Here is a 27,986-nt window from a genome sequence, read left to right as displayed (position 1 = left end):
GGCCTGCCAAATAAAGAATTGTACATGGCAGGATCAGGGGCAGACTGACAACTCATGGGGCCCCCGGGCAATAGGGGATCATGGGGCCCCTGTGTCCTTGCCCAAACTCAAAAAAGCCTATGAAAAAGGTACCAGGAGCATCTCACGGGGCCCCCTACTGACCCCGGGCCCTCAGGCAGTGCCCGAGCTTCCAAATGGTCAGTCCGCCCCTGGGCAGGATGACAACACTGCTGCTAATTGCAAGGCAGCGGCTTAGCGTTGTCATCCTTCAACAGGAAGTCGTGTTCCCAGCAGAATTTTCAGACGAACATTTGCAACAAGTTCACCAAAAAACAATTTGCTTGGGAAAAGTGTGTACAGTGAGGCATTACACTGAAAATACTAAATAAAGCACATTTTTGGGTTAACATACCTTACCCTTTTGATGAATGGAATGCTTAGGACAGCCCCTGCAGAGCATTTATTAATCCCTTCGGTAGCACAGTGGTTGAATCGTATTGTTCTGCAATGTGTCGCAACATTTGATAAGCACAGGAATTAATAGCATTAGAGTTTGAAATGAAAGGGGCTAGCATCCACTATTTCTGCGCATAAAGGCGTGCCCTCTAACCGGACACTGCATCTCAATGAAAGTCAGCGGGCCGACGGTGATGTCACAGGGCCCCACAGCTTTGAAGCCACATTTGGAGTAGAAGGGAACCAAAAAATCTTCACACATGAGCACGGCCCGCCGTGCAAAAGGCAGACAGCGCAGGTACTGCAGGTAACGCCACAGGAGGATGGATCCCTTGCCTTGTTGCCGGAATGTGCGATGTACAGCCAGGACGTGAATGTGGACCGAAGAGCCATGGGGCTTGTGCAGGGTGAGAGCATCCTGTAGGAAAAGAAGTAACATATGTAACTGAGTGTTTATGGAAACTGAAGCAATCGTGTTAACCACTTGATTTTACCCCCCCCCCATGACCTGGCTATTTTTTGCTGTACAGAGCTGTGCTACTTTAACTGACAACTGCGCGGTCATGCAACACTGTCCATAAATGAAATTGATATCATTTTAACACAAATAAATTTTACTTTTGGTTTGATCAATACTGGCTTTTTTTTTTTTAATTAAAAAAAAACAAAACAATGTTTTTTACTTTTTTGCTATATAACATAACCCATTAAATTAAAAAAAAAATGTTCTTCATAAATTTAGGCCAAAATGTATTCTGCTATATGTCTTTAGTAAAAGAAAAATCCCAGTAAGTGTATATAAATTTTTTTGTATACTAGTGATGGCTGCAATCAGCAACTTATTGCAAGACTGCAGGACTGCGGTGAGCATTCTGACACTAACTGACACAGGGTGGGAACTGACTAACTGCCACTGACATCTCCAGTGACACTAATACAGTGATCAGTGCTCTGACACTGTACTAATGACACTGGGCAGGAAGGGGTTAACATTTGGGGTTAATAAAGTTCATTAACCACTTGCCCTCCTGTGGATTTACCCCCTTCCTGACCAGGCCATTTTTTGCGTTACCGCTCTGCGTTACTTTAACTGACAAATCCACGGTCATGCAGAACAGCACCCAGATGAAATTGACGTCCTTTTTTCCCATGAATTGAGCTTTCTTTTGGTGGTGTTTGATTGCCTGTGCGTTTTTTATTTTTTGCGCTATACAATTTTGAGAAAAAAAAATATATTTTGGGTATTTTGCTATTAAACATATCCAGTAAAAAAAATTAAAAATCTAATTTTGTCATAAATTTGGGCCAAAATGTATTCTGCTATGTCTTTCCTAAAAAAAATCCCAATACGTGTAAATTAATTGGTTTACGTGAAAGTTATAGCAAATGGCGGTGTAAATAAAGGGATTTCCTTTTCCTACTAGTAATGGCGGCGATTAGCGAATTTTAGTGAGACTGCGGTGGGCATCCTGACACTGGGGGGGAACCAACTTGGTGTCATTGACACCCCAGTGACACCAATACAGTGATCAGTGCTAAAAAAAAAGCGCTGACACTGTACTAATAGCACTGGGCAGGAAGGGGTTAATGTGAGGGGCGATCAAAGGGTTAAATGTGTGCTGGGAGTGTTTTACTAGGGGGCGGGGGGTGTGTTCTTCACTGTAAGCACACTGATCGGGATGGTTGTACTCAAGCTGACAGGGAGGAAGATTGTTTGTAAACAAAACAATCTTCCTCCCCATCAGAGATGCTCGGTATTCACAGGGCGCCGGCAGGTAATTACCGGCCAGGACACGGTGATTGACTCCACGGCCATGAATGGTGGCGCAGGCTGGGTACCCCCCTACCTGGAAATGCAAAATCATGTATATATACATGATTCTGCGCACAGGTGCCACCCTGTAGCAGTATATCTGCTATAGGGCGGTCCTTAAACGGTTAAAAAACAGCGCTCTAATCTTCGTGCTCCTCAGTGTTACATGGTATCTGTCACTTGATAAGGTGCAACCCTGTAAAGATCAGAGAGATCCTCAGAGCTCAAGGGAGGAAGGGAGTGTTTCTCCCGAAACGTGTCAGCTATTTCCAACCAGGCAGTTGTTGGGACAAGACCCCAGTGTCTGGGACTGAAAGATTTGACTCTATGTCTGTTTTTATGGTCTGCTTGTGAGTATTCATTTGTGACCTCCGTATTTTTTTATAAATTTGAATCATGGTAATGCACGAGGAGAGTGCGCCCTCTTGTGTTTTCTCTTAGCATTTGGGGTAATCAAAGGGTTAACTGTGTACTGTTTTCTGATTACTGTGCACTGTTTTACTAGGGGATGTGCTGCTTTCTATCTCTCTGCTGTGCAGAGAGATAGAAAGCAGCACGTCCCCGCTGACAGGAGAGAGATCTGTGTTGTTCACAGTCAGATCTCTCCCCTGTCAGCCGCTCTGCCAATCACCAAGCCCTGGTCCATCATTGAAACTTGGTGATTGACATCTTCGGGAGCCAATGACAGCCTGTGTAGGGTGGCTTGTGCTCGCGTACCCCCTGCCTGAGAAAGCAAAATCACGTATATCTACGTGATTTTGCACAGAGCAGCCGCCCTGTAGCAGTAAAACTGCTGTAGAGCGGCCGGGAAGTGGTTAAAGGAAATGTAAATTTTCATTATAAAAACTGATTTAATGTATACAATTGCTGCAGAGGCAACTTTGTAAATGAAAGGGACCATTTACCAATGTATTTTGTCAAAATATATGAACTATTTAGATTACAAGCAATAATTGGTGCTTAATCCATAAACCAAAACTCAAGCGTTTTTTTTTTACCTATTGCGTTCTTCCAGGTGGGGAAGTGCGTGAAGCTGCGGGTAGTCGTCCCCTCCAGGAAAACACAGTATTTATTGCTAGTGGCTATAGCTGCTGGCAATAATCGCATGCTAGAAATCCCACATACTGGTTGTACCCAAGTCGATTGATGGCCGGCTGTGGTTTAACCCCGGAGACCAATGCAGGCCATACATGGGTCGAATTCCGAATGATTTTTCGTCCAAAAATCGAAAATGTTGTTAACTCGGTAATATGATGGTGCCATCAATGATTTCAAAAATTGGCCGACCAAGTCATAAAGTTCACTCCATATAACAAGTGAAACTTCTGTTCCTTCCAGGTCACGGCTCATGCGTATATTCTTTCCGGAAAAACAATCATACGATTTGACCATCGAGTCAAAAATCGGTCGTTTTTCATGAATTTTCCAACATGCCCGATCACCGAAAAGGGGGGGAACCACGAAAATCCATTGTCCCACTAACAGAGCGAAAATCGACCAATTATTCTTAGGTCCGATTTTCAGACGAAAGATCAGTCGAATTTCAACCCATGTATGGCCGGCACAAGTCATTTCCCTATTGGATTTCCTAAACTTGCCCCGAAAAGATAACAGAGAAGGAAAATCCAGGCTGTCAATCAAAGCCTGTGTGTCAAATCCACCCATAGCGGTCCTGTGACTGTCATGCGTCAATTGTGTATGCCAGCCGCCAGGAGGAGAGGTTAAAGATGGAGATGAGAGCTTGGCTTCTGATATTTTACAAAAAGTCAAAATTTGCATTTAAATAACTGTGTTGTTAGGTCTGCTAAGGATGCATATTGGGAAACAGACGAGCAGCTGACAACTGATTTAGCAGATTATAAGGGCACCACTATTTATATGTGCTTGCTGGGATGGCAAGCTTTGATTTCATGTTAATAAATAGGACTTTCTGCATGAATCCAGCTATGATTTTTTTTAAGCTGACAAAAATTCTAAATGTTGCTTATATGTAACCATGTCAGATAGTGGGTGTTCTGTACACTGTGGGGGCGTTTTTACATCGCAGTTAATGTGACACTACAGCAGGGGTAGGCAACCATAAAGAGGTGGAGATCTACCTGAACAACATGGAAGAAGCCAGAGATCACCCGGCACAGTGTCGTCCAGTGTCAGCTCCTCACACCTGATTTAAACCTCTCATTTCAGTACTAACATGTCACAATCGCGTGCTTTGTGCTGCAATCATGGGTTTAAATCAGGTGTTGAAGAGGGAACACTTCGCCACCTGTCAAACACACTCGGGTAGCTTTACAGAAGTTTTTATAATTTTTTTTTTTAACTTTTTTGTTAATAACTTTTTTGTATAACTTTTTTTATAACTTTTTTTTCTTATAAAAACAATAATAGGAACAATTTACATAAAGTGTGCAAAATAACAAAGATAATGAATTATTTAAGTTGTTCATATCATTGCGTTGAATTTTTTTTACTTATCTATTAGTCATTGCCTATGTTCCAGTTTAAGCTGGTGCCATATCCACTGCTTCAGGTTTCCTGTTTCAGGGATGGCTCCTTCCCCTACAGTGTCCTATAAAACCACCCTTGCATGCAGGGACAAGGTTTGAGCCTTCCTATACTGTGTGCATCAATAGAAACACACAGCCCCGTAGTCTTTCAAGGCACTCCCCTGCTCCTCCCCCATCCCTTCTAGAAGCTAACAGACTGACTCCACACTGCACTGTTAACTCCTTCCTCTGAAGACTGTAAGTTCAGGGAAGCAGCACTGACAGAGAGGAAGCCAGTAGTGTTAAGTGTTGCAAACCGTAAGTGCTGGGATATGAATTTTAATGATTTGTTTACTAAGAAAGGTTTATTTTCTTTTGCTCAATGTTTTAAACTAAACAATATAGAGGGTTTAATATTACTTTAATGTGTAATTGTCATGTCAGAACAATGCGCTATCATTGCTGATCTTGTTCTGAAGATGCTAGTTGCCTGACCATTTTCCCAGACCTCCTGGCCTCAGTGGATTCTCAGTCACTAGTGTTAAATATGAATATAGATCAGTCAGAATTCTGGTGATTAAAAGTACTGACACAAAAGAATCAATGTCACAGTAAAGACAGCCTACTTGTCAGCTGGACTGACACAGACAGTTTCCTCCAGTTTTGTAACTGTCCTTCCTTCTGATGTCAAGGATTAAATTAAAGTGATACTAAACCCACAACAGTAAAATCAGTCTGTCTATGCAGTAAAGCATACTTGTTATACTCACTGTGGAACCAAAGGGGTTAAAAGGGGTTAATCCAGTGCATTGCAGTGTAAAAAGTCCGGTTGATCCTGACTTCTCTGATCCCCCCCCTTCTCCTACTGTCCCCAATCAATCTCCTGATAGAACAGAGCCTTCTGGGCAAACTGCACATGCTCAGCTTGGTGTGTATTGCTAGAGAGTTTTTTTTTTTTCTTGGGAAAGTGCATGTGATCAGCACAGGGCCAATTAGCAATATCTGGACAGAGGGTCAGGGGTTATACAGCCTCATAGGACAATCAGGGGAGAATGAAAACTCCTCCTACAAGAATTAACCAGTGCTGTGCTGGACACTGATAGAAGTCACAGGACTGCTAACTGCTGATGATAAAAGGTATTTAGCAGTTTATATTTACTAAAATAATTGCATTTCCATGTTATCTGTACTGTAGGAGATCGGATATAGTGAATGCAGGGTCCTGGGTTTAGTAACACTTTAAATGCCCTCTGTAAATGGAGATGGGTGATAGAAATAATCCACAGCAGCCTGCACACTCCTCATTACTATTACCTGACTGAGTTTGTCCTGATCCCATAAGGACCCGATGATAAATGCCACGAGCCTCCCTTCTTCAAACCATCCCAATGACAACTCCGGGCACAGTGTCAGGAAGTGTCGGACTTCATCCAGATGGAGGGGGCATTCCCCAGACACAGATATAAAGGCTGGAAGGACAGAAGGAAACACGGACATTCAATTAACAATAGAAGCAGTAAGACACAAAGTCACCATCTTTAGCAATAACTGGGAATTCATTAGGTCACAAAGAAAGTGAATTTGTTAGGGCAGAAAAATTCAGGCTGATAGTGCTGACTTGGCTTTAAAGAGACAAATTCTTAGTCCTGGCTTCACTAACTTGCAAGGTAAAGTAGAAAACCTTGTCAGGGTTTTCTTGCCATCTGTGCCCCACTGGGGAGATTTCCCTTCACTTCCTGTCCCATAGCCACAACAGGAAGTGAGAGGAAATCCCTCCAAAGTGAGGGCATTTAAAAAATGAATCAGGTTTTGATGATTCACATAGTATAACCATTAGCCTTGTACAGATGAGCAGTCAGATGAGATGATACTCATCAAGAGTTGACAGAGACTTAAATGTTACAGTAGAATTCCAGGTTTACTTTCACTTTAAATAGTTTGGACCAAACAAAAGATATAAACAGTATTCAAGCGTTGCCTTGACCTATATCCCGATCAGCCATAACAAAATGACCACTGACAGGTAAAGTAAATAACGTTGATGATCTCATTACTATAGCATCTGAAAGTGGGTGGGATATATTAGACACCAAGTGAACATGTTGTCCTTGAAGTTTTTGTGCTGACAGCAGAAAATAACAGGCAAGCATAAGGATTTGAGCAATTTTGACAAGCGCCAAATTGTAATGGCTAGATGATTAGGTCAGAGCCATTCCAAAACTGCAGCACTTGTGGGATGTACCTGGTCTGCAGTGATCAGGAACTACCAAGAGTGGTCTAAGGCCTGGTTCACACCTATGCATTTTTGGTACTTTCTGCATGAGGTGATTGTAGCCGTATTAGTGCATTTGCGACAGAAACAATTGAGTACTGTCCGTGATACTTTTTTTATTTGCACTAACATACAATTTTGAGGACAAGCTTTCGGGGTATGTCCCCTTCTTCAAGGTCTAAGCAGTACTATTAAAAATCACAAAGTTTAAGCAGAATGTTAGAATGGATTGAGAGAAAAAAAAAAAAAAAAAGGGCTACAGATAAGATACATCAAAAGTGAGGGGGGGAGGGGGGATACAACACTCACACAGAGGGGGTCAAGTTTTAGCTAATAGATAGTCATAAAGCTGTCGGATAGTGGTTGAGGAATCCCATGTCCAAATTAAGACCGTTATCTTTAGTGTCAAATAGAATTATCATTCTTAGTTCAAATGTTTTTCTTTCCTGGATGGATTTAAATTTTCCTTTCAGAACTAAAATATTGAGGTCTTCCATATTGTGGCCTGGTTGTGAGAAATGGTGTCCTACAGGTGTGCAGAGGTCATCTTCTTTATGTTCCTTGATGGTATGTCTGTGTAAATTCATCCGTGTTTGCAACCTCTGTCCTGTTTCACCAACATAAGATCCTTTGCTGCATTTTCTGCACTGGATAAGGTATACAACATTACTGGAGGTGCAGCTGTATGATCCGGAGATATTGAAGATCCCTTTTGAGTGTCTGACACTTTTTGATGGATTGATTGAGGAACATAAAGAAGATGACCTCTGCACACCTGTAGGACACCATTTCTCACAACCAGGCCACACAATGGGAGACCTCAATATTTTAGTTCTGAAAGGAAAATTTAAATCCATCCAGGAAAGAAAAACATTTGAACTAAGAATGATAATTCTATTTGACACTAAAGATAACGGTCTTAATTTGGACATGGGATTCCTCAACCACTATCCGACAGCTTTATGACTATCTATTAGCTAAAACTTGACCCCCTCTGTGTGAGTGTTGTATCCCCCCTCCCCCCCTCACTTTTGATGTATCTTATCTGTAGCCCTTTTTTTTTTTTTTTTTCTCTCAATCCATTCTAACATTCTGCTTAAACTTTGTGATTTTTAATAGTACTGCTTAGACCTTGAAGAAGGGGACATACCCCGAAAGCTTGTCCTCAAAATTGTATGTTAGTGCAAATAAAAAAAGTATCACGGACAGTACTCAATTGTTTCTGGTACTTTCTGCAGAAACGCGCAACAGTTAATTCAACATGGGTTCCTATGAGACACGTTCACATCTATGCTTTTCAGCTGTTGTGTTTTTGGGTAGAGTCAGGGACTTTTTTAAATGCAAAACGGTGCATTTGTGGTTCAATAGAGAGCAGAAAAGCATGTAGTATGTTTTTGGCATATTTTTTATGTGTTTTTTAATCTACGCAACAACAAATTGGCCAAAACAAAAGCATAAAAACCGCAAAACGCGAGAAAAACTAACCGCAAAAAGCACTGCAGAACAGATCAAACACAAACTGCAAAGGTGTGAACCTAGCCCAATGAAGGAAGGCCAGCAACAGGGTCATAGGCGGCCAAGGCTCACGTGATGCGCGTGGGGAGCAAAGGCTGGTCTGTGTAGTCCGATCCAATAAAAGAGCTACTATAGCTCAAATTTAATACTGGTTCTGATAGAAAGGTGTCGCAGTTTGTTGTGTATGGGGCTGTGTAGCTGAAGACCAGTCCGGGTGCTCATGCTGATTCGTGTCCACAGCCAAAAGAACCTACAATGGGCACTTGAGCATCAGAACCTGACCGTGGAGCACTGGAAGAAGGTGGCCTGGTTTGATGAATTCAAGAATGGTTTGAGGAACACAGGGAGTTTGAGGTGTTGACTTGGCCATCTGAATTCTACAGATCGTAATTCAATCGAGCATCTGTGGGATGTGCTGGAAAAACAAGTTTGATCCATATAGGCTTGAGCATCAGAACCTGACCATGGAGCACTGGCAAAAGGTGGCCTGGTCTGATGAATTCAAGAATGGTTTGAGGAACACAAGGAGTTTGAGGTGTTGACTTGGCTATCCGTATTCTACAGATCTCAATCCAATCAAGCATCTGTAGGATGCACTGGAAAAACAAGTCTGATCCATATAGGCTTGAGCACCAGAACCTGACCAAGGAGCACTGGAAGAAGGTGGCCTGGTCTGATGAATTTAAGAATGGTTTGAGGAACACAAGGAGTTTGAGGTATTGACTTGGCCATCTGAATTCTACAGAACTCAATCCAATCGAGCATCTGTGGGATGTGCTGGAAAAACAAGTCTGATCCATATAGGCTCCACCTTGCAACTTACAGGACTTAAAGGATCTGCTACTGACATCTTGGTGCCAGATACCACAGAATACCTTCAGAGGTCTAGTGGAGTCCATGCATCAACAGGTTATGGTGGGTAGTCATAATGTTAAGGCTGATCACTGTATATAGAGGCTTATGAATACAGCAGCAGATATTTATAAGACTCTCACAGAACATTGACCAGCTGTCAGTATCACAGTCACGATGTCATGTCTGGTCTTGTTTGACTGTCTACTGCCAGCAATGTACTACAGATGTCATAAGAGTGTTTAAACAAAGCTGTATTTTTAGATGATACTATCTTCTGAGCATACCAGCATCTGTGTTTTAAATGTACTGCAGCACTGGCCAAACAACACTATATTAAACTCTTCATAATTTTCATAGATGTTTTGAAGGCCTCACATTAAAAATGTTTTATTACAAGTGTATTTGTCCACATAGAGTCTCTTTATCCCCCAGCAAAGTCCCTCAAATACAGTACCTGTTAATCCTGCTAGTGAGTTCCACCTAAAACAGCTACCTGTGTTGGGGTGGCAACAATGCTGCACTGCTCCTGAATTCACAGCAGAGTTGCCACCCTCATGTAACCTGTGCAGCCTTGCACTACAGTGGGATGACATTTTGTAGGGAGCATGGTAAAAGAAGTGTTTTGTTTACATTATATAGCATGTGCACCATATAGTACATACTTTTTTGGCTTGTTTAGACTGCCCTAAAATTAAGAATTTTAATTTACTAAAATTTTTGAGATTTTGGTAAAAGTTTGCTATTCTAATTGCATTGGACTGGTTTTTATGGGTGTATGCGCCTTTTAGTGGCTTCTGGGGGTTACAGAAGACCCTCTTAACTATCCTGCACCCGTTCTTGTGCCAAAAATGACCCCTATGAGCTTATTAGCCTTATATTCTTTTTTCTACAGAAATAAGACCCAGGCAGAGTAAAAAAGAAAATTAAATATTTAAAGCAACATCACAAACAATCAAATACAAAAAATAGAAAAAACATGAATGCAAAGAATGCTGAGTGAAATAAGTTAAACTACCTTAGCCACTTGACCTCCAGAAGATTACTGCATTACTTTAACTGACATTTGCTTGGTCATGCAACGCTCTACACAAATGACATTTAGAAAAACTTTTTTCACACAAATAGAGCTCTTTTTTGGTGGTATTTCATAACCACTGGCTTTTTTTATCTTTTGCGCTATAAATGAAAAAAGACCGAAAATTAAAAAAAATAATAAAAAATATATATATATATATAATTTTTTTTCTTTCTGCTATAAAATATATCTAATAAAAAAAATCTAAAAACCTAATTTATTCATACATTTAGGACAATATGTATTCTGCTACATATTTTAGGTAAACAAAATCATTATAAGAATATATTAATTGGTTTGCATGAAAGTTATAGTGTCTACAAACTATGGTGTATATACTGGAATTTTTTTTAATTGTTTTTTTTATACTAATAATGACCACGATCACTGACTTATAGCAGGACTGTGATAGTATGGCGGATAGTCTGACACTAACTGACACTTTTTGGGAACCTGTGACACTAATACAGTGGGTTAAATGTGTGCCTAACCAGTGTTTATGTGTGTACTGTGAGATGCTTTCACTAAGGGATGTGTCGGTTTTTATTCCCTGCTTTGCAGGGAAACAAAAACTGGCAAATGCCCACTGACCGGACAGAGCTCTGTATTGTTTATATTGACAGAGCTCTGTCCTGTCTTCTTGCTCACCGATCAGCGGGTGCCAGCGGTCAATCATCCACTTATCGGCTTGTGCTGTAACTAAGCACAGCACAGCCGGCGCGAGCGCCCCCTACCAGGAGAGCCACACTGCCACCGTACTCCTATGTAAGGTGGTCAGCAAGCTTTTTATTTAATCAAAATGCTTTCCTAAATAAGAACTTTATCTTTTTTTGGACAAATTTTACCTAAGCAACTTAATGTAAAGGTGAGAATTTGCACTTTGCCAAAATCATCCCCTCATCACAAGCTGGAGTCTTTGTTCTGTTGTGTCTAAACCAGAGGCACTCAACCTTTATGGTGTCAGCAAGTGGTAATGTTAGACATAGACTGCACGTAGCACCGCTAATAAAAAACAGTTTGAGCTCCCATTTGATATTAATTTCTGCCCCTGCTATGTTAATGCCTAGCTCACTTAGCTAGTCATGTTTCATTTCAGGACCTCACAGGGTATCAACCTCACTTTTCACAAACTTGTTCGCTCCTGCTGCACCCTCACTTTCCCCTGGATCATTGCCATTTCTTGTGTTGTATCAACGGACTCATTATTGTACCGCACTCCTTAAAGTGTATAGCCAAAACTTTTTTTAGTGTTAGATAGAGTAGAGGATGGTTAAACCCATTCCAGTTTATTTTTTGCTGTCTGTGTACCATTGATGACATTTTCTTTTACGTCCTGTCTGAAGGATACATTAAGAAGTTAAAGGAAATCTGCCAAAGTGATAAGAATTTCCTTTAAGACCCCTTTCCGTATGTCCGTTTTTCATTTGTCTGTTTACAGATGAAAAACGGACCCCCATGTATTTTTATGGACTTGCAATTCTGTATCCGTTAACATCCGTTTTTTTAAGTGGAAGAAAACCCTATTTTTCTTCCGCAAGAAAAAAGGAACGAACGAAAAATGGATGTCAGCAGATGTAAACGGATCAAAAACAGATGTAAATGGATGAAAATGTATGTAAATGGTTGAAAAACGGATGTAAATGGATCTAAACAGATGAAAAACGGATGTAAACTAAAATAAATGGATGAAAAACTGATGTAAACGGATGAAAAATGGATGTAAATGGATCTAAACAGATGAAAAACGGATGTAAACTAATATAAATGGATGAAAAACGGATGTAAACGGATGAAAAACAGATTTAAATGGATCTAAACAGATGTAAAACGGATGTAAACCAATGTTAATGGATGAAAAACGGATGTAAACGGATGAAAATCGGATGTAAACGGATCTAAACAGATGAAAAACGGATGTAAACCAATATAAATAGATGAAAAACGGATTAAAAACGGATAAAAAAACAGATGAAAAAGGATGAAAAAATGGATGTAAACTTTTCAATTTTTTCTTTGAAAAAACGTGACTGAACGAAAGAAAAAAAAACGGAACGCCCATGTGAAAGGACCCCAAGAGGGGTTTTTTTCTGGGATAGTTGTCCCCAATGGATAATTTCCACTTACCTTTTGTTCTGGGAACAACAAATTTTAGATTTCCCCTAATTTCTTTCTTGGTGACAATGGTTGGCAGAACAAAGAGAGGGGTGAATTTTTCCAAAGGGGACACAGACAGCAATAAAAACTTGACAGCAGAAAAAAAAAAAAGTGTTTTGTCTAAAGGTACACTTTAAGCGACCTTATTGGTATCTTTTAACTATCCAGTGGAGGCCCAAATAATCAGCAGTGGAAAGCAAGCAAAGCTGTCTATATGACCTCACCATTATGAGATTCTCCAGTACCTCTCAATTTGCCTTCCTGAGCAGTAACATTACCTGCACAAACAATGAGGCTGATTTCATAAAGGAGTTGGGAATATTCACACAATAAATTGTGTGAATATTTCAATTGTCCAAACCTATAAAAAGAAAACCCTTGTATACTGTATATCAGCACATGAATGGGTAATTGAATGAAAATCTTTGTGTGAACATTTTCAGATAGTTTAGCACATCGGCTCCATGTGTCTGATCAGGACGAATATGTTTTTGTTGTCTGAGAGGTTGCACCAGCTGCCGGTCAAGCATCTGGGTGGATCCTGACATTAAAGTCAGGATCCCTCCAGAGCAAAGAATATCAAGACAGCCCTCTTCCCAAAAATATCTATTATAATACAAAAGTGCTGAAAAACAACTATAAAAAACTCATAATAAAAAAGTGTGGGAAAGTGTCCAAAACTACAGTGTGTGGAAAACTATTCAAAAACATAGCATATTAATAATCAATGTATCTTGGAGTGATTAACATCAACAAACATATAAAAAAAATATTAATAACAAAGGTGTGGGCAAGTGTTCAAAAGAAAAAAAATCAATAAATTTGTGAAACAATTTGTGAACCAGCTCACAGGTCACTTTATCCCTACTTCTCCTTTAACTGTCTAAGCATTACATCAATTTGTACATGATTATTGCTCTTTCAAGACCTTATTGAATAATCCCTGTGTAATTATAATGACTTTAAATAAAACAGTAAAGTGCCCACATTTGCATCACTTACCTTCTCTCTCAATTTCAAAAACACTGACTGCATCTTCTGGAGAAAGGCATCGGAATTCGCTGGCTGGCAGTGTGTGGCGTCTCTGCTGGCGAGGTGACCGAATGTGGATTGGTTTCATGAACGGTATTGCATTGAGGACGGACATGGCAGGACGTGGTTCTTGCTCGATCGCTCGCTCTCTCTTGAACTCTCAGACTCTATATCAAGCAAAAAAACCAGTTGGAGATGAGCAAGCACCTGCCTCAAACATGCTTTATACACAGTGATTCCATGACTCACGCTCCATAGGGCACTAACAGTGTCAGAAGATTAATCTGCCATATCCATTTAAAAATCCTATGAATATTCAAATATATTTCCAGCCTATAATTTTAAAGTGTGGGTGCAATGTGTCCTGTTTCATAAGGATTCTATCAGCATGCATAATGCTATAATATAATGTTTTTTTCTATTTGGGACCCAGGTGGATACCTTTCCTATAACGAGTATAATTGGAGAGTTTCTATTTGTGCAAAACAAATATCTATCCATATCTCTATCTATCTATCTATCTATCTATCTATCTATCTATCTATCTATCTGTCTATCTCTATCTATCTATCTATCTATCTATCTATCTATCTATCTATCTATCTATCTATCTATATCTATCTATCTATCTATCTATCTATATAATCTATATCTATCTATCTATCTATCTATCTATCTATCTATCTATCTATCTATCTATCTATATAATCTATATCTATCTATCTATCTATCTATATAATCTATATCTATCTATCTATCTATCTATCTATCTATCTATCTATATAATCTATATCTATCTATCTATCTATCTATCTATCTATCTATCTATCTCAGCCTTTTTCAGCCAGGGTGCCTTTTGGGTTCTTCAGGGGTGCCTTTTTAAAATGCCTAAAATTGCCCCAAATTGTCCCAATATTGTCTCCAGCGGGTGGATGAAGCCTGCCTTTTGTTACATAAAGCCACCGGTATCTTTCTATCTACAGTGAAGGAAATAAGTATTTGATCCCCTGCTGATTTTGAATGTTTGCCCACTCACAAAGAAATGATCAGTCTATAAATCGAATGGTAGGCGTATTGTAACACTGAGAGACAGAATAGCAACACAAAATTCAAAAGAAATGCATGTCTAACAAATTATGCACTGATTTGCATGTTCATGAGGGAAATAAGTATTTGATCCACAGAAGTACAGGCAAAAAAGCATTGGCTATACTCCTCCTTTAATCAAAGATTTTTAGAATAAGTGACGTGGGTTTGCCGTATGTTTTCCTCGTGTACATAAAAGCATAGAGTTGGCTTACAAGCAAAGATAAAGTCGTTCTTAAGTCAGTTAGCTAATCCCTGACGACACAGCCATCTATTCACTTTCCTAGCTTCAAATAATATATTGGCAGGATTTTCTCCTAGAAGCTGATGAGATAAGGATTGGTAAACTAAGAGCAGGCAAAAGATATAATTAAACTAACTAAAAACATGAAACATGCTAATGATCTATATGTACAGAATTAAAAAATGATAGCATATCTGTTTCAAAATAAATGACAAAATAATGAAACCTTTACAATGAAAGAGAGGCTCTGCATAGCCGAGCAATACAAAGCAGTGTACTTACAGTGAAACACAAACAGCCCCCATAGTAAAACAGCACAGAGTTAACCCTTTGATTGCCCCACATGTTATGATTGCACAGCAGAGAAGTACACAGCAGCATGTTTCCCTAGTAAAACACACACAGCACATGTTGTAAAACACAGCACACAGTTAACCCTTTGATCACCCCAGATGTTATCCCCTTCCTGCCCAGTGCCATTAACTTCATTCATTCTGTAATCCGATGGTGCCACCAATGCTTTAAAAAATCAGTAGTTTTTCCCAAATTTTCCAACATGCCCAATAAACAAAATGGGGAGGAACCACGAAAATCGGCCAGTGCCATTACCCCACTAACAGAGCGAAAATCGGTTGAATATTCTAAGGTCCAATTTTTGAACTAAAAATCGTTCGGAAATCGACCCATGTATAGCCGGCCTTAGTGTCCTTGGGATGTCAGTGGCAGTTAGTCAGTTCCCACCCAGTGTCTGAATGCCGACCGCAGTCCCGCAATCCCGCTATAAGTCACTGATTGCCACCATTACTAGTATAAAAAAATGTAAATTTAAGTGTATATACTGCCATTTGTAGACGCTATAGCTTTCACATAATCATAAACCAATTAATTTACATGTATTGGGATTTTTATTTAGCAAAGACGTAACAGAATACAGTTTGGCCTACATTTTTGAAGAAATTTTATTTTCACATTTTTTTTACTACATATGTTTTATAGCAAAAAGTCAAAAATATTGTTTTTTTTTTCAAAATTGTCTTTTTTTGTTTATAGCGCAAAAAATTAAAAATGCACAGGTGATCAAATATCACTGAAAGAAAGCGCCATTTGTGGGAAAAAAGGACATAAATTTAATTTGGGTGCAGCGTTGCATGACCGCTTAATTGTCAGTTAAAGTAACGGAGCGCCGTATCGCAAAAAATGGCCTGGTCAGGAAGGGGGGTAAATCCTCTGGAGAGCAAGTGGTTAAAAAAAACAAACAGTGCAATGCAACACAATTGTTGCATTGGCACCGCGGTGATCCCTCTGCACCTCACCACACATCAGCAGCTGCATTGTAAGGGCACGTGAATCAGCCCTCTAAAAAAAGTGAGAAAGGTGATTACTGCACAACAGTTGGGCATTGTTTCTCAAAACTAGACCACTCTTAAGAAGATAAATGTTTTAGGTTCAAAAGGAACTATAAAGTACTAAGGAAAGGAAAAACTTGGAACTATGTATGATAATTGTATTTGACACAAGAAGTAACAAATTGAATGTCAGATGACTATTCTCACCTCTGTGCCCCCCATTCCATAGCTCACCCATCTGCTTTGTCTATCTCATTTTCTCACATCTATGTATTATATTATAGATTGTTTTCTTTGCAGATTAGACCTAACATTTTTCTAAATCTCTGTTCTTAGACCTAGAAGAAGGAGGTAGACCCCAAAGGCTTTCCCTGAAAAATTATCAATTAGTGGAAATAGAAAAAAAGTATCATGGATTGTACTCAACTTTTCACGTTCAAAAAATAGTCAGTTGAACTTATTAGAATACAATTTGATTCTTTAAAGGGTTTTTTATCACCTTTACCAAAAAAATGTAGATAAGGGGCACCTGTAGATAAAAACAAACAGCGCATCTTTGACTAAAGTTGGATAGTGCCCTTGCTATAGCTGTAGGTTATTTACGTACCACCCGCAGCCTGGCCAAAAAACTCCTACAGATGCCATCATCCCATCCTGCCTTGTTGCAAGGACACTGGTAAGACACTCCCAGCCATTACTGCTCACCCCGTTGTCACAGGAGCAAGCTCTCAAACCCCGATACAGGTGTAGTCTACTATCTCCTCCCTTGCAGCATCACTATTACGGCAACAGGGCAGAGAGAGCACATGTTGAGAGGGTTTGAATCAGCTGGGAGTGTCTTAGCAACGTCCTAGAAACAAGAAGGATGGGATGATACCATCTCAGGGAGTTTTTCAGAAAGGCTTCAGGAGCTGCATACATGGCCTACATCTAAAGCAAGGGCATTATTCAATTGTAGTCGGAGCTGCCCAGTTTGTTTTATCTACAGCAGTGGTTCTCAACCTTTCTAATGCCGCGACCCCTTAATACAATTCCTCATGTTGTGGTGACCCCCAACCATAAAATTATTTTCATTGCTACTTCATAACTGTAATTTTGCAGTGGGAGGAGTAGTGCCATGTCATTGGTGTCAGTGGGAGGAATAGTGCCCCATCACTGATGTCAGTGGGATGAGTAGTGCCCCATTGTTGGTATCAGTGGGAGGAATAGTGCCCCATCGTTGGTATCAGTGGGAGGAATAGTGCCCCATCATTGGTATCAGTGGGAGGAATAGTGCCCCATCATTGGTGTCAGTGGGATGAATAGTGCCCCATCACTGGTGTCAGTGGGAGGAATAGTGCCCCATCACTGATGTCAGTGGGATGCATAGTGCCCCATCGTTGGTATCAGTGGGAGGAATAGTGCCCCATCACTGATGTCAGTGGGATGAATAGTGCCCCATCACTGGTGTCAGTGGGAGGAATAGTGCCCCATCACTGGTGTCAGTGGGAGGAATAGTGCCCCATCACTGGTGTCAGTGGGAGGAATAGTGCCCTATCGTTGGTGTCAGTGGGAGGAATAGTGCCCCATCGTTGGTGTCAGTGGGAGGAATAGTGCCCCATCGTTGGTGTCAGTGGGAGGAATAGTGCCCCATCGTTGGTGTCAGTGGGAGGAATAGTGCCCCATCGTTGGTGTCAGTGGGAGGAATAGTGCCCCATCGTTGGTGTCAGTGGGAGGAATAGTGCCCCATCGTTGGTGTCAGTGGGAGGAATAGTGCCCCATCGTTGGTGTCAGTGGGAAGAATAGTGCCCCATCGTTGGTGTCAGTGGGAGGAATAGTGCCCCATCGTTGGTATCAGTGGGAGGAATAGTGCCCCATCGTTGGTGTCAGTGGGAGGAATAGTGCCCCATCGTTGGAGTCAGTGGGAGGAATAGTGCCCCATCATTGGTGTCAGTGGGAGGAATAGTGCCCCATCATTGGTGTCAGTGGGAGGAGTAGTGCCCCATCATTGGTGTCAGTGGGAGGAGTAGTGCCCCATCATTGGTGTCAGTGGGGGGAGTAGTGCCCCATCATTGGTGTCAGTGGGGGGAGTAGTGCTCCATCACTGGTGTCAGTGGGGGGAGTAGTGCCCCATCACTGGTGTCAGTGGGAGGAGTAGTGCTGTATCACTGGTGTCAGTGGGAGGAATAGTGCCACATCATTGGTGTCAGTGGGAGGAATAGTGCCCCATCATTGGTGTCAGTGGGGGGAGTAGTGCCCCATCATTGGTGTCAGTGGGGGGAATAGTGCCCCATCATTGGTGTCAGTGGGAGGAATAGTGCCCCATCACTGGTGTCAGCGGGGGGAGTAGTGCCCCATCACTGGTGTCAGTGGGAGGAATAGTGCCACATCACTGGTGTCAGTGGGAGGAATAGTGCCACATCATTGGTGTCAGTGGGAGGAATAGTGCCCCATCATTGATGTCAGTGTGGTGGAGGGGAGAATAGTGCCCCATCATTGGGGTCAGGGGGGGGGGAAATAGTGCCCCATCGTTGGTGTCAGTGGGGGGAGGAATAGTGCCCCATCGTTGGTGTCAGTGGGGGGAGGAATAGTGCCCCATCGTTGGTGTCAGTGGGGGGAGGAATAGTGCCCCATCGTTGGTGTCAGTGGGGGGAGGAATAGTGCCCCATCGTTGGTGTCAGTGGGGGGAGGAATAGTGCCCCATCGTTGGTGTCAGTGGGGGGAGGAATACTGCCCCATCGTTGGTGTCAGTGGGGGGAGGAATACTGCCCCATCGTTGGTGTCAGTGGGGGGAGGAATACTGCCCCATCGTTGGTGTCAGTGGGGGGAGGAATAGTGCCCCATCGTTGGTGTCAGTGGGGGGAGGAATAGTGCCCCATCGTTGGTGTCAGTGGGGGGAGGAATAGTGCCCCATCGTTGGTGTCAGTGGGGGGAGGAATAGTGCCCCATCGTTGGTGTCAGTGGGGGGAGGAATAGTGCCCCATCGTTGGTGTCAGTGGGGGGAGGAATAGTGCCCCATCGTTGGTGTCAGTGGGGGGAGGAATAGTGCCCCATCGTTGGTGTCAGTGGGGGGAGGAATAGTGCCCCATCGTTGGTGTCAGTGGGGGGAGGAATAGTGCCCCATCGTTGGTGTCAGTGGGGGGAGGAATAGTGCCCCATCGTTGGTGTCAGTGGGGGGAGGAATAGTGCCCCATTGTTGGTATTAGTGACACAAATGATGGGGCACTATTCCTCCCACTGACACCAATGATACTTACTTTGCTGACCCCTGCTCCAGCCTGGGCTCGCTCTCTCACTTACCTGTCAGCTGTCTTCCTTTTCTGGCCGCTCTCCTCTTCACTCGCTCCGGCAGCTCCCTCGGTCTTCTTTGATGTACGCGCGCTGCCGCTCGGCTCCTCCTCTCCAAGCTCCACCTCCTCGCCGGTGATTGGCCGCCTGTGTGCCTCTCCTGAGCTACAGTTCCGGTGGCCAATCAGCGGCGAGGAGGCGGAGCTGCTGAGCGATCCCGGAGGTGTGGCCAGGTGACAGCAGCGTATCATCCCGCCCACACATCGCCGGAGACTGCAGCGGTGTCTCGGTTCCTAAGACCATCGGAAATATGTGTTTTCCGATGGTCTTAGGCGACCCCTGGGAAATGGTCGTTCGACCCCCAAAGGGGTCGCGACCCCCAGGTTGAGAACCGCTGATCTACAGGAACCACTTACCTGCATAGACAGTTTGTTGATAAGGTAAACTAACCCTTTAATGATTTTCTATACAAAACACAGACACATAAGTGAATCAAGGAAAGCAATGTTGGCTTTAGATACACTATGGGAACCAAAACATTCTTACCTGAATTCTTGATTGATGTCCCAAGGGCCTGTTCACACTTGTCACTTCTCCTGCCATAAAAAAAACATGTAATTAATTGCTTGGCTAATGCATTTCAAGTTGAAATCCCATGTGTTCCTACATGGATAGATCTTAAGGTCTGCACTGAATTCTACCGCATTTAAAAAAAAAATACATTACACATAGAGGGTTGATTTACTAAAACTGGAGAGTGCAAAATCTGGTGCAGCTGTGCATGGTAGCCAATCAGCTTCTAACTTGATAATAAAATCTGGAAGCTGATTGGTTTCTATACAGAGCTACACCAGATTTTGCTCTTTCCAGTTTTAGTAAATCAACCCCACAGTATTTTTTCACATTTAAAAGCATTAAGAAGACTTATTAAGATTATTGGCAAACCCAAAAACTGCCTTACAATATGTGCACTTTTAAATTCATCTGCTCAACTAATGACATGACACCAGAAAATGTGAATAGACAATCTTCTTAGAAGAAGCAATAACTGTTAACCTTGACATAGTACTGTATTTACACTGCTCAAAAAAATTAAAGGAACACTTTGAAAACGCATCAGATCTCAATGGGGGAAAAAAATATCATGCTGGATATCTATACTGATATGGACTGGTTAATGTGTTAGGAATGTAAGGATAGCCCATCGTATGATGGAAATGAAAATTATCAACCTACAGAGGAATGAATTCAAAGACACCCCAAAAATCAAACTGAAAAAATAATGCAGCAGGCTAGTCCATTTTGCTGAAATTTAATTGTAGCAACTCAAATTGGTACTCAGTAGTTTGTATGGCCCCTGCATGCCTGACAACGTCGGGGCATGCTCCTAATGAGAAAACTGATGGTGTCCTGGGGTATTTCCTCACAATCTGGACCAGGGCATCACTGAGTTCCTGGACAGTCTGAGGTGCAACCTGGCGGTGTCGGATGGACCGAAACATGATATCCCAGAGGCGTTCTATTGGATTTAGGTCAGGCAAGCGTGGGGGCCATTCAATGGCATCCATTCCTTCATCCTCCAGGAACTGCCTGCATACTCTTGCCACATGAGGCCGGGCATTGTCATGCACCAGGAGGAACCCAGGACCCACTGCACCAGTGTAGGGTCTGACAATGGGTCCAAGGATTTCATCCTGATACCAAATGGGAGTCAGGGTGCCATTGTCTAGCCTGTAGAGGTCTGTGCGTCCCTCCATGGATATGCCTCCCCAGACCATCGCTGACCCACCACCAAAATGGTCATGCTGAACGATGTTATAGGCAGCATAATGTTCTCCACGGCTTCTCCAGACCCTTTCACATTTGTCAAATCGGCTCAGGGTGAACCTGCTCTCATCTGTTAAAAACACAGGACGCCAGTGGTGGACCTGCCAGTTCTGGTGCTCAATGCCAATCGAGCTCTATGGTGTTGGGCAGTGAGCACAGGGCCCTCTAGAGGATGTTGGGCCCTCAGACCACCCTCCTGAAGTCTCTATCTGATTGTTTGGTCACAGACATTCACACCAGTGGCCTGCTAGAGGTCATTTTGTAGGGCTCTGGCAGTGCTCTTACTGTTCATCCTTGCACAAAGGAGCAGATACCTGTCCTGCTGATGGGTTAAGGATCTTCTACGGCCCTGTCCAGCTCTCCTAGAGTAACTGTCTGTCTCCTGGAATCTCCTTTATGCTCTTGAGACTGTGCTGGGAGACACAGTAAACCTTCTGGCAATGGCATTTATTGATGTGCCATCCTGGAGGAGTTGGACAGCCTGTGCAACCTATGTAGGGTCCAGGTATCGCCTCATGCTACCAGTAGTGACAATGACCCTAGCCAAATGCAAAACTAGTGAAAAGCAGTCAGAAAAGATAAGTAGCGAATAAAATGTCAGTCGCCTCCACCTGTAAAACCATTCCTGTTTTGGGGGTCGTCTCATTGTTACCCATCTAGTCCACCTGTTGTTAATTTAATTAATACCTAAGAAGCTAAAACTGATTAACAACCCCCTCTGCTACTTAACTGACTAGATCAATATCCCAGGAGTTCAATTGACTTGATGCTATAGTCTGATTAAAAAGTGTTCCTTTAATTTTTTTTGAGCAGTGTATATTTGGGCTTTAAATAGTAATAAAGTCCAGAGCTGGATGATCTGCTTTCTCCAAATTCTGATTAGCCAACGGTCTCGACATGCATTGGCAGTCAAGGACATGCTAGGACCTGGGGTTCATGTTGGGTTAATAGCACTGTTGAGAGATTATGGATAGAATGTAAGTTTTACATCCTTTGACACCAGCTTAGTCAAACATTCTTAGTGTAGTAATGTTCAGATATGTCCACATTCAGATTTACCTGTATTAACCTGAAGTCTGTTGAGGACATATAGAAAGTCTGAAAGTCATACTATAACCTGACACTTGGGAGCCACTATATCTGCTCTAGAGTGGATGTTTATTTAAATACCCTCTGATTTATCTGTATCACGCTCCTAATGAATCTGTGATGGTGAAATGTGTTGGGTAGAGGAAGTGACATCATCGCATTTAGTGTGCTTTTGAGACTAGTAATGTTGTATGTATTAGCACAAGTGTCTGTATTTGAAAATTCCAGGTGTGTCGGATACTTGGACCCCTGCCCTCCTTCTGTGCTCTGTGGTTCCTCCCACTGACCCCTACATCACTAAAGTAGTGACCTAGGGGACCATTGGAAGGAACCAGAGAAAGCAGCGGGGGACAAGAGATCGACACTCCCAGATGTTTGTTGGATATTGAACAATCTTTCATATAGCAGTCTCTCTTTGATAAAGAGGTGAATGGTAGTGCAGGTGCTGGAACAGGTAAGTATTAAAAATTTTCCTTTCAATGCAGCATTTTTTCTGTGTTTGTTATCTAGTGTACGTCACATTAATGAGCAAAAAGCTATTTTTTTCATTCATAATCAATACGATCAATGTGATCATCTCTGCATAGGTTTTTTTTTAGCACCAATAACTTAGCACAATGTCTTTCAGCAGTGAAATTTGCATTCTAATTCTAGAAGTGAAATTTTAATTGTGATTATTAACGTTAACATTGGTGTTGATATTTAAGGACACACTTGGGTTTTCAATTTTACATTTTGTGGGGGGTGGAGAGATTTACTAAAACAGATGTATACAGAATCAGCTCTGCCCATATGGAAGAAAAATATATTTGAAATATATTTTAAAAATATTCTTCCCAAATATTGCCATATATTTGAAATGCTACAATTTTGGCCAAATTCAATATATTTCAAATTTCAATAAGTATATATATGTATATATATATATATACTGCATGTTGAAATGCGTTTTTATTGCAAAACATATGAAACATATTTTTAAAAATACATTTCAAATATACTGTATGTCTTTAAAAATACAAATCTACATTTTTGGAATGCATTTACAAATATATGTAAAAATATATGTTAAAATGACTTTTTTATATGTTAACAAATTCTGAAGAACATATTTAAAAATATATATATTTTTAAAAAATGTTTTTAAATATATTCTTTCGATTTTTTTTAACATATAAAAAAGTAATTTTAACATTTTTTGAACTATATTGAATATGGCCAAAATTGTAGCATTTCAAATATATGGCAATATATTTGGGAAGAATGTTTTTAAAATATATTTCAAATATATTTTTCTTCCATGTGGGTGCATAGTAACCAATCAGCTTCCAGGTTTTATTGTCAAAGCTTAATTAAACATGCTGAAGTTAGAAGCTGACTGGTTACTATGCACAGCTGCACCAAATTCTGTGTTCATCAGTGTTAGTAAATCTCCCCCTTGCTGTGCTATTACTGTCAATGAAAGGATTATGGCTGACTTTGAGATCAGAAATAAGTAAGTTTCAATGACACAAATGTAATGGAGTATTGGTGCAGAAATTTCAAGTGACAAATTAAAAAAGCAGTGCTCCGTTCAATAAACTATACTGAAGGCCTAGTCATTCTTTAACAGTGGGATTTAAAATATGCTCTGATCATAATCCATATTTCTGTCAGGTGTAAAAAAAAATTCCGAACTGGTCTTGTTAGTCTTCTTATAATTCTCAATAATTTTTTATATTAAAAATTTATATATACATATATATATATATATATATATACATATATACACACACACACACATACTGTGTATATTGTTTTTCCTTCCCTGCCTACAAATAAATTGTAGCAGAATTTTCTCAGACCTACATTTGTCTCATTTAGCGACTTGCTTAAAAAATTACACTTGCTTTACTCCATATTTCTGTCAGGTGTAAAAAAAATCTGAACTGGTCTTGTTAGTCTTGTTATAATTCTCAATAATTTTATATATATATATATATATATATATATATATATATATTATTATTATTATTATTATACAGGATTTATATAGCGCCAACAGTTTGCTCAGCACTTTACAATATAAGGGGAGACAATACAACATCAATACAGTTCAATACAAGAGGGATTTGAGGGCCCTGCTCCTCGGAGCTTACAATCTTAGAGGGAGGGGCTAGTGATACAAAAGGTAGTAACTGTGGGGGATGGACTGGTAAGAGAAGTAGAAGATTCCATTATTAGCTGAAGGCAGGATAGGCTTCCCTGAAGAGAGAGGTTTTCAGAGATCGCCTAAAAGTGGGCAGAGTAGGCGATAGTCTGATAAATTGGGGTAGAGAGTTCCAGATGATGGGGGAAGCTCTGGAGAAGTCCTGGAGACGAGTATGGGAGGAGGAGACAAGGGAGCTAGAGAGCAGGAGGTCGTGCGAGGAGCGGATAGTACAGTTTGGGTGATATTTGGAAACAAGATTGGTGATTTTTGGGCAGAGTTATAAATGGCTTTATATGTTATTGTTAATGTTTTGAATTGCAGAGCCCTGTCTGACAGGGCAGGAGACCTAATTATTCTCTACTGCAGTTTAGTAACTCTTATGGGTCTCTTTCTCAACCTGGGAATGGACAGTGAAAATAGTAGCAACATGCGGTAGAGATTCTGTCACTCTGCTCTCCCCTCCTGTCAGCACTACTGTGCAACTGATTAAGTTATTTTGTTGCTTCTTTCTGTCCCAGTCTGAGCTCTGCTGTACAGGGATTTCAAGAGGCTGATGCCAGGTTAATATTGGGTACTTACACTGCTTCTGTTTGAAAATAAAATACATTTTAGAATGTATTCAGGAATACAGAGCTGCATGAATTGGTGTCATATTTGCCTGGAGTTCTGCTATAATTCTGATTGGGTGCTATAGATTACTACACTTCCACATAGCACTTTGAGCAACATAATAAGACAATCTAGAATTTCCAATAGAATCTGGAGAGATATAATAACAATATCACTGATTGGGTGGGAATTTTTCTTTTTAAAGGGAACCCATAAGGAGAGAAATATGTCTGTCATCTTAGTTTCCCTTTTAAATATGAACTCCAGCAAATTCTATTTTCAGTTTTGGGGTAGGCAAGGATCAGGATCTGTCTCCCCCCTTACTTCCTTTACTAGAAAATGGGGTTGATTAACAAGAAGCAGGACTATCCCTTCCCTTCTAGCAATTAGGTGTCTGTGAGCTCCCTCATTGGCAACAGTGCCCGGTTCTCTTCCGTGTTCGGAATCTTCGGTCCTATTGATTGGCTGTGCCAGAATGATGCACCTCAAAGCACCTATAGCACCCTACAGATGCCAGAATTGTACATTGCAAAGAACATTGTGAATGGGCAAGCAAGAATCCTTTATTGCAGAAGAGACATGAAGGGAGATTTATTAAGACTAGTGCACACAGAATCTAGTGCAGCTGTGCATATATACATATTGTGTATATCGTTTTTCTTTCCCTGCCTACAAATAAATTGTAGCAGAATTTTCTCAGACTTACATTCGTCTCATTTAGCAACTTGCTTAAAAAATTACACCTGCTTTACTCCCTGTCCCAACGGAACAAACTTACTTATATTACTCTATTTGAACTTTGAATTTGGTCGATTACTATTGGTCGAGTCACACAGTCCTTATTTGAGCTAATATTACAGATGTTAACCTTTAACCCTTTGATGACCGTACGATTTTGGAACGCCAAAAGAATCAATTTTTTTGTTTTTAAAGTTCGTACACTTCAGTTGCTGTAACTAAGCCATTTCATGAAATAATTGGCAAAAAGTTAGATCCATTTGTTGTTTGTTGATAAGAACTAATATTTTGACTCAAACCAAAAAAAAAAAGAGTTTTAAGTTCTTAATCAGATGATACACGCAATTAAAAACATGGGACAAATACATCCCTTGGTCCTCAAAGGGTTAAATACAAATGTCTGCCATACACTTTTGGTGTGTTTTGTTATGCTCGTTTATATATTTTTGGCATTGCCTTTAACAAATGAATACTATTCTGCCTAACCAAACATGAAACCACTCAGTGAAAACCAAGCAAAACTACTGCAAAGCCTATTATAAAGCAAATAGCTAAGGAATTTAATTCCCCCAGTACATTTAATATTCAGCTAAAATTGTGAATTTCCTATATTGGTCTCATGCATAAAACATTTTCCGGAGATGAGTGCAGCTTTTGTTTTAGAATTTCATTTTCTACATGGGAAAAATAAACAAATCAGCAACAGAAGTAATTTCCTGCAACCTATCCATAGTGCTAATTATGGCGTACCGTTTGTATCCCAAACATACGTCAGGATTGAGAAACCGTTATTAATAAAATTGCTATGTAGAGGAAAGGTTTATAAGGCAGCATTTGTGAAGCAAAAAAACGGTTAGCTGAAAATGTATTGCCAAAGCTTTATGGAAAAACAAAATAGTTAAAAAGCATAATAAATTTAAAGCGCAATAGGGTTTTTGTCCAAAAGAATAAATCCTGGATTACCATGTAAAAGTAAGATATTATTTAAAAAAAATTTTTTGCATTACTTAGAAGAAAATTGAAAAGGATTATGAAAATCAATATTATCTTGTACATACAAAAAAAGCATTTTGTAGACTTTGGTAACGCAGCATTTCTTAAAACTTTTTCTTAACATTATGCACTCTTAAAGCACTCCTACAATTTGTCCGGTTATATTAAGTATCTCACCAATGCATAACTACATTACCATTATGGGTATGATTGAATTTCTATTCCACCTTAAACTGATTTTCTGAGATGTATTTGTGCCCATGCCAAAAGTTATAAATACATACACACGTAAAAATTAGATTTTTTTTTAAAAAAGCAAATTAGCCATTTTAATTAGCCATTTTAATTAACAAAATATAATACTGACTTACAAAAGTCTACCAAATTTTTTTTGTTAGTGTAAGATAACATAATTGAAGGATGTTTAAGCATTTTCTGCTGAATAATAAATATGAATACATATGTGAGGTACAGATGTTCCCAATAAAAGTAATATGTAGGTATGACATTATAAAGGGTTAATATGAGTAATTAGGTTGGCAAAAAAACTATGTTGAGAGCATTTTAAATTGCATCCAGGCATTCAAATAATATTGAATTTATCAAGATAAGCCAAGCCTGTTGTATTAGTAGTAAGGGGTATAGACTGATCAGTGGAAATAAGCTAGAATACTTTTTTTTATTTTTTTTAGAATCATTTAGTTGCATTTATACCTCTTCCCCAGTAACATTGCTTACCTGGGTTCAGCACTGACCTTGAACGGACAGCTCCTAAGCGGGGCCAGGTAGAAGCTAAGGCAGTGTGGAGCTGACAGTTGAATAGGTGTCCCTTGTGTTCACTGATCTCCTGAGCTGCCTGCTTATGACATCTTCTAAATTAAGTTGTTTATCACTCACGTGACTCCCATGAAGGGTTTAAGTTTTCACTGGTGACAGGC

At 40.5% G+C, this 27,986-nt stretch overlaps 1 protein-coding gene across 1 annotated transcript; it reads right to left on the bottom strand.

Annotated features, from left to right (window-relative positions):
• Nucleotides 1-208: 208 nt before the first annotated feature.
• On the bottom strand, nt 209-27,889 carry AANAT (aralkylamine N-acetyltransferase). The gene is made up of 5 exons (XM_089682630.1): nt 27,787-27,889; nt 20,148-20,197; nt 13,629-13,825; nt 6,070-6,224; nt 209-874 (listed from the first exon to the last, which is right to left on the bottom strand). Exons 3-5 carry the CDS (start codon nt 13,771-13,773, stop codon nt 569-571), a joined length of 606 nt encoding a protein of 201 aa, XP_089538756.1. The 5' UTR covers nt 13,774-13,825; nt 20,148-20,197; nt 27,787-27,889; the 3' UTR covers nt 209-568.
• Between the last annotated feature and the right edge of the window lie 97 nt (nt 27,890-27,986).

The sequence above is a fragment of the Staurois parvus genome, unplaced genomic scaffold (assembly GCF_062004578.1).
Source record: "Staurois parvus isolate SC_StPar_1 unplaced genomic scaffold, SC_StPar_1.0 ptg000293l, whole genome shotgun sequence".
Taxonomy (NCBI): Eukaryota; Metazoa; Chordata; class Amphibia; order Anura; family Ranidae; genus Staurois; species Staurois parvus.
This window is presented reverse-complemented; position numbering and strand designations above follow the sequence as displayed.

What these genes read in the sequence shown, in the direction of transcription:
- AANAT (XM_089682630.1), bottom strand. Translation starts at nt 13,773, where the DNA reads ATGTCCGTCCTCAATGCAATACCGTTCATGAAACCAATCCACATTCGG. An exon ending in TTTTGAAATTGAGAGAGAAG is followed by an intron (nt 6,225 to 13,628) that starts GTAAGTGATGCA and finishes CTGTCCTTCCAG; the next exon opens with CCTTTATATCTGTGTCTGGG. An exon ending in ATCAGGACAAACTCAGTCAG is followed by an intron (nt 875 to 6,069) that starts GTAATAGTAATG and finishes CTTTTCCTACAG; the next exon opens with GATGCTCTCACCCTGCACAA.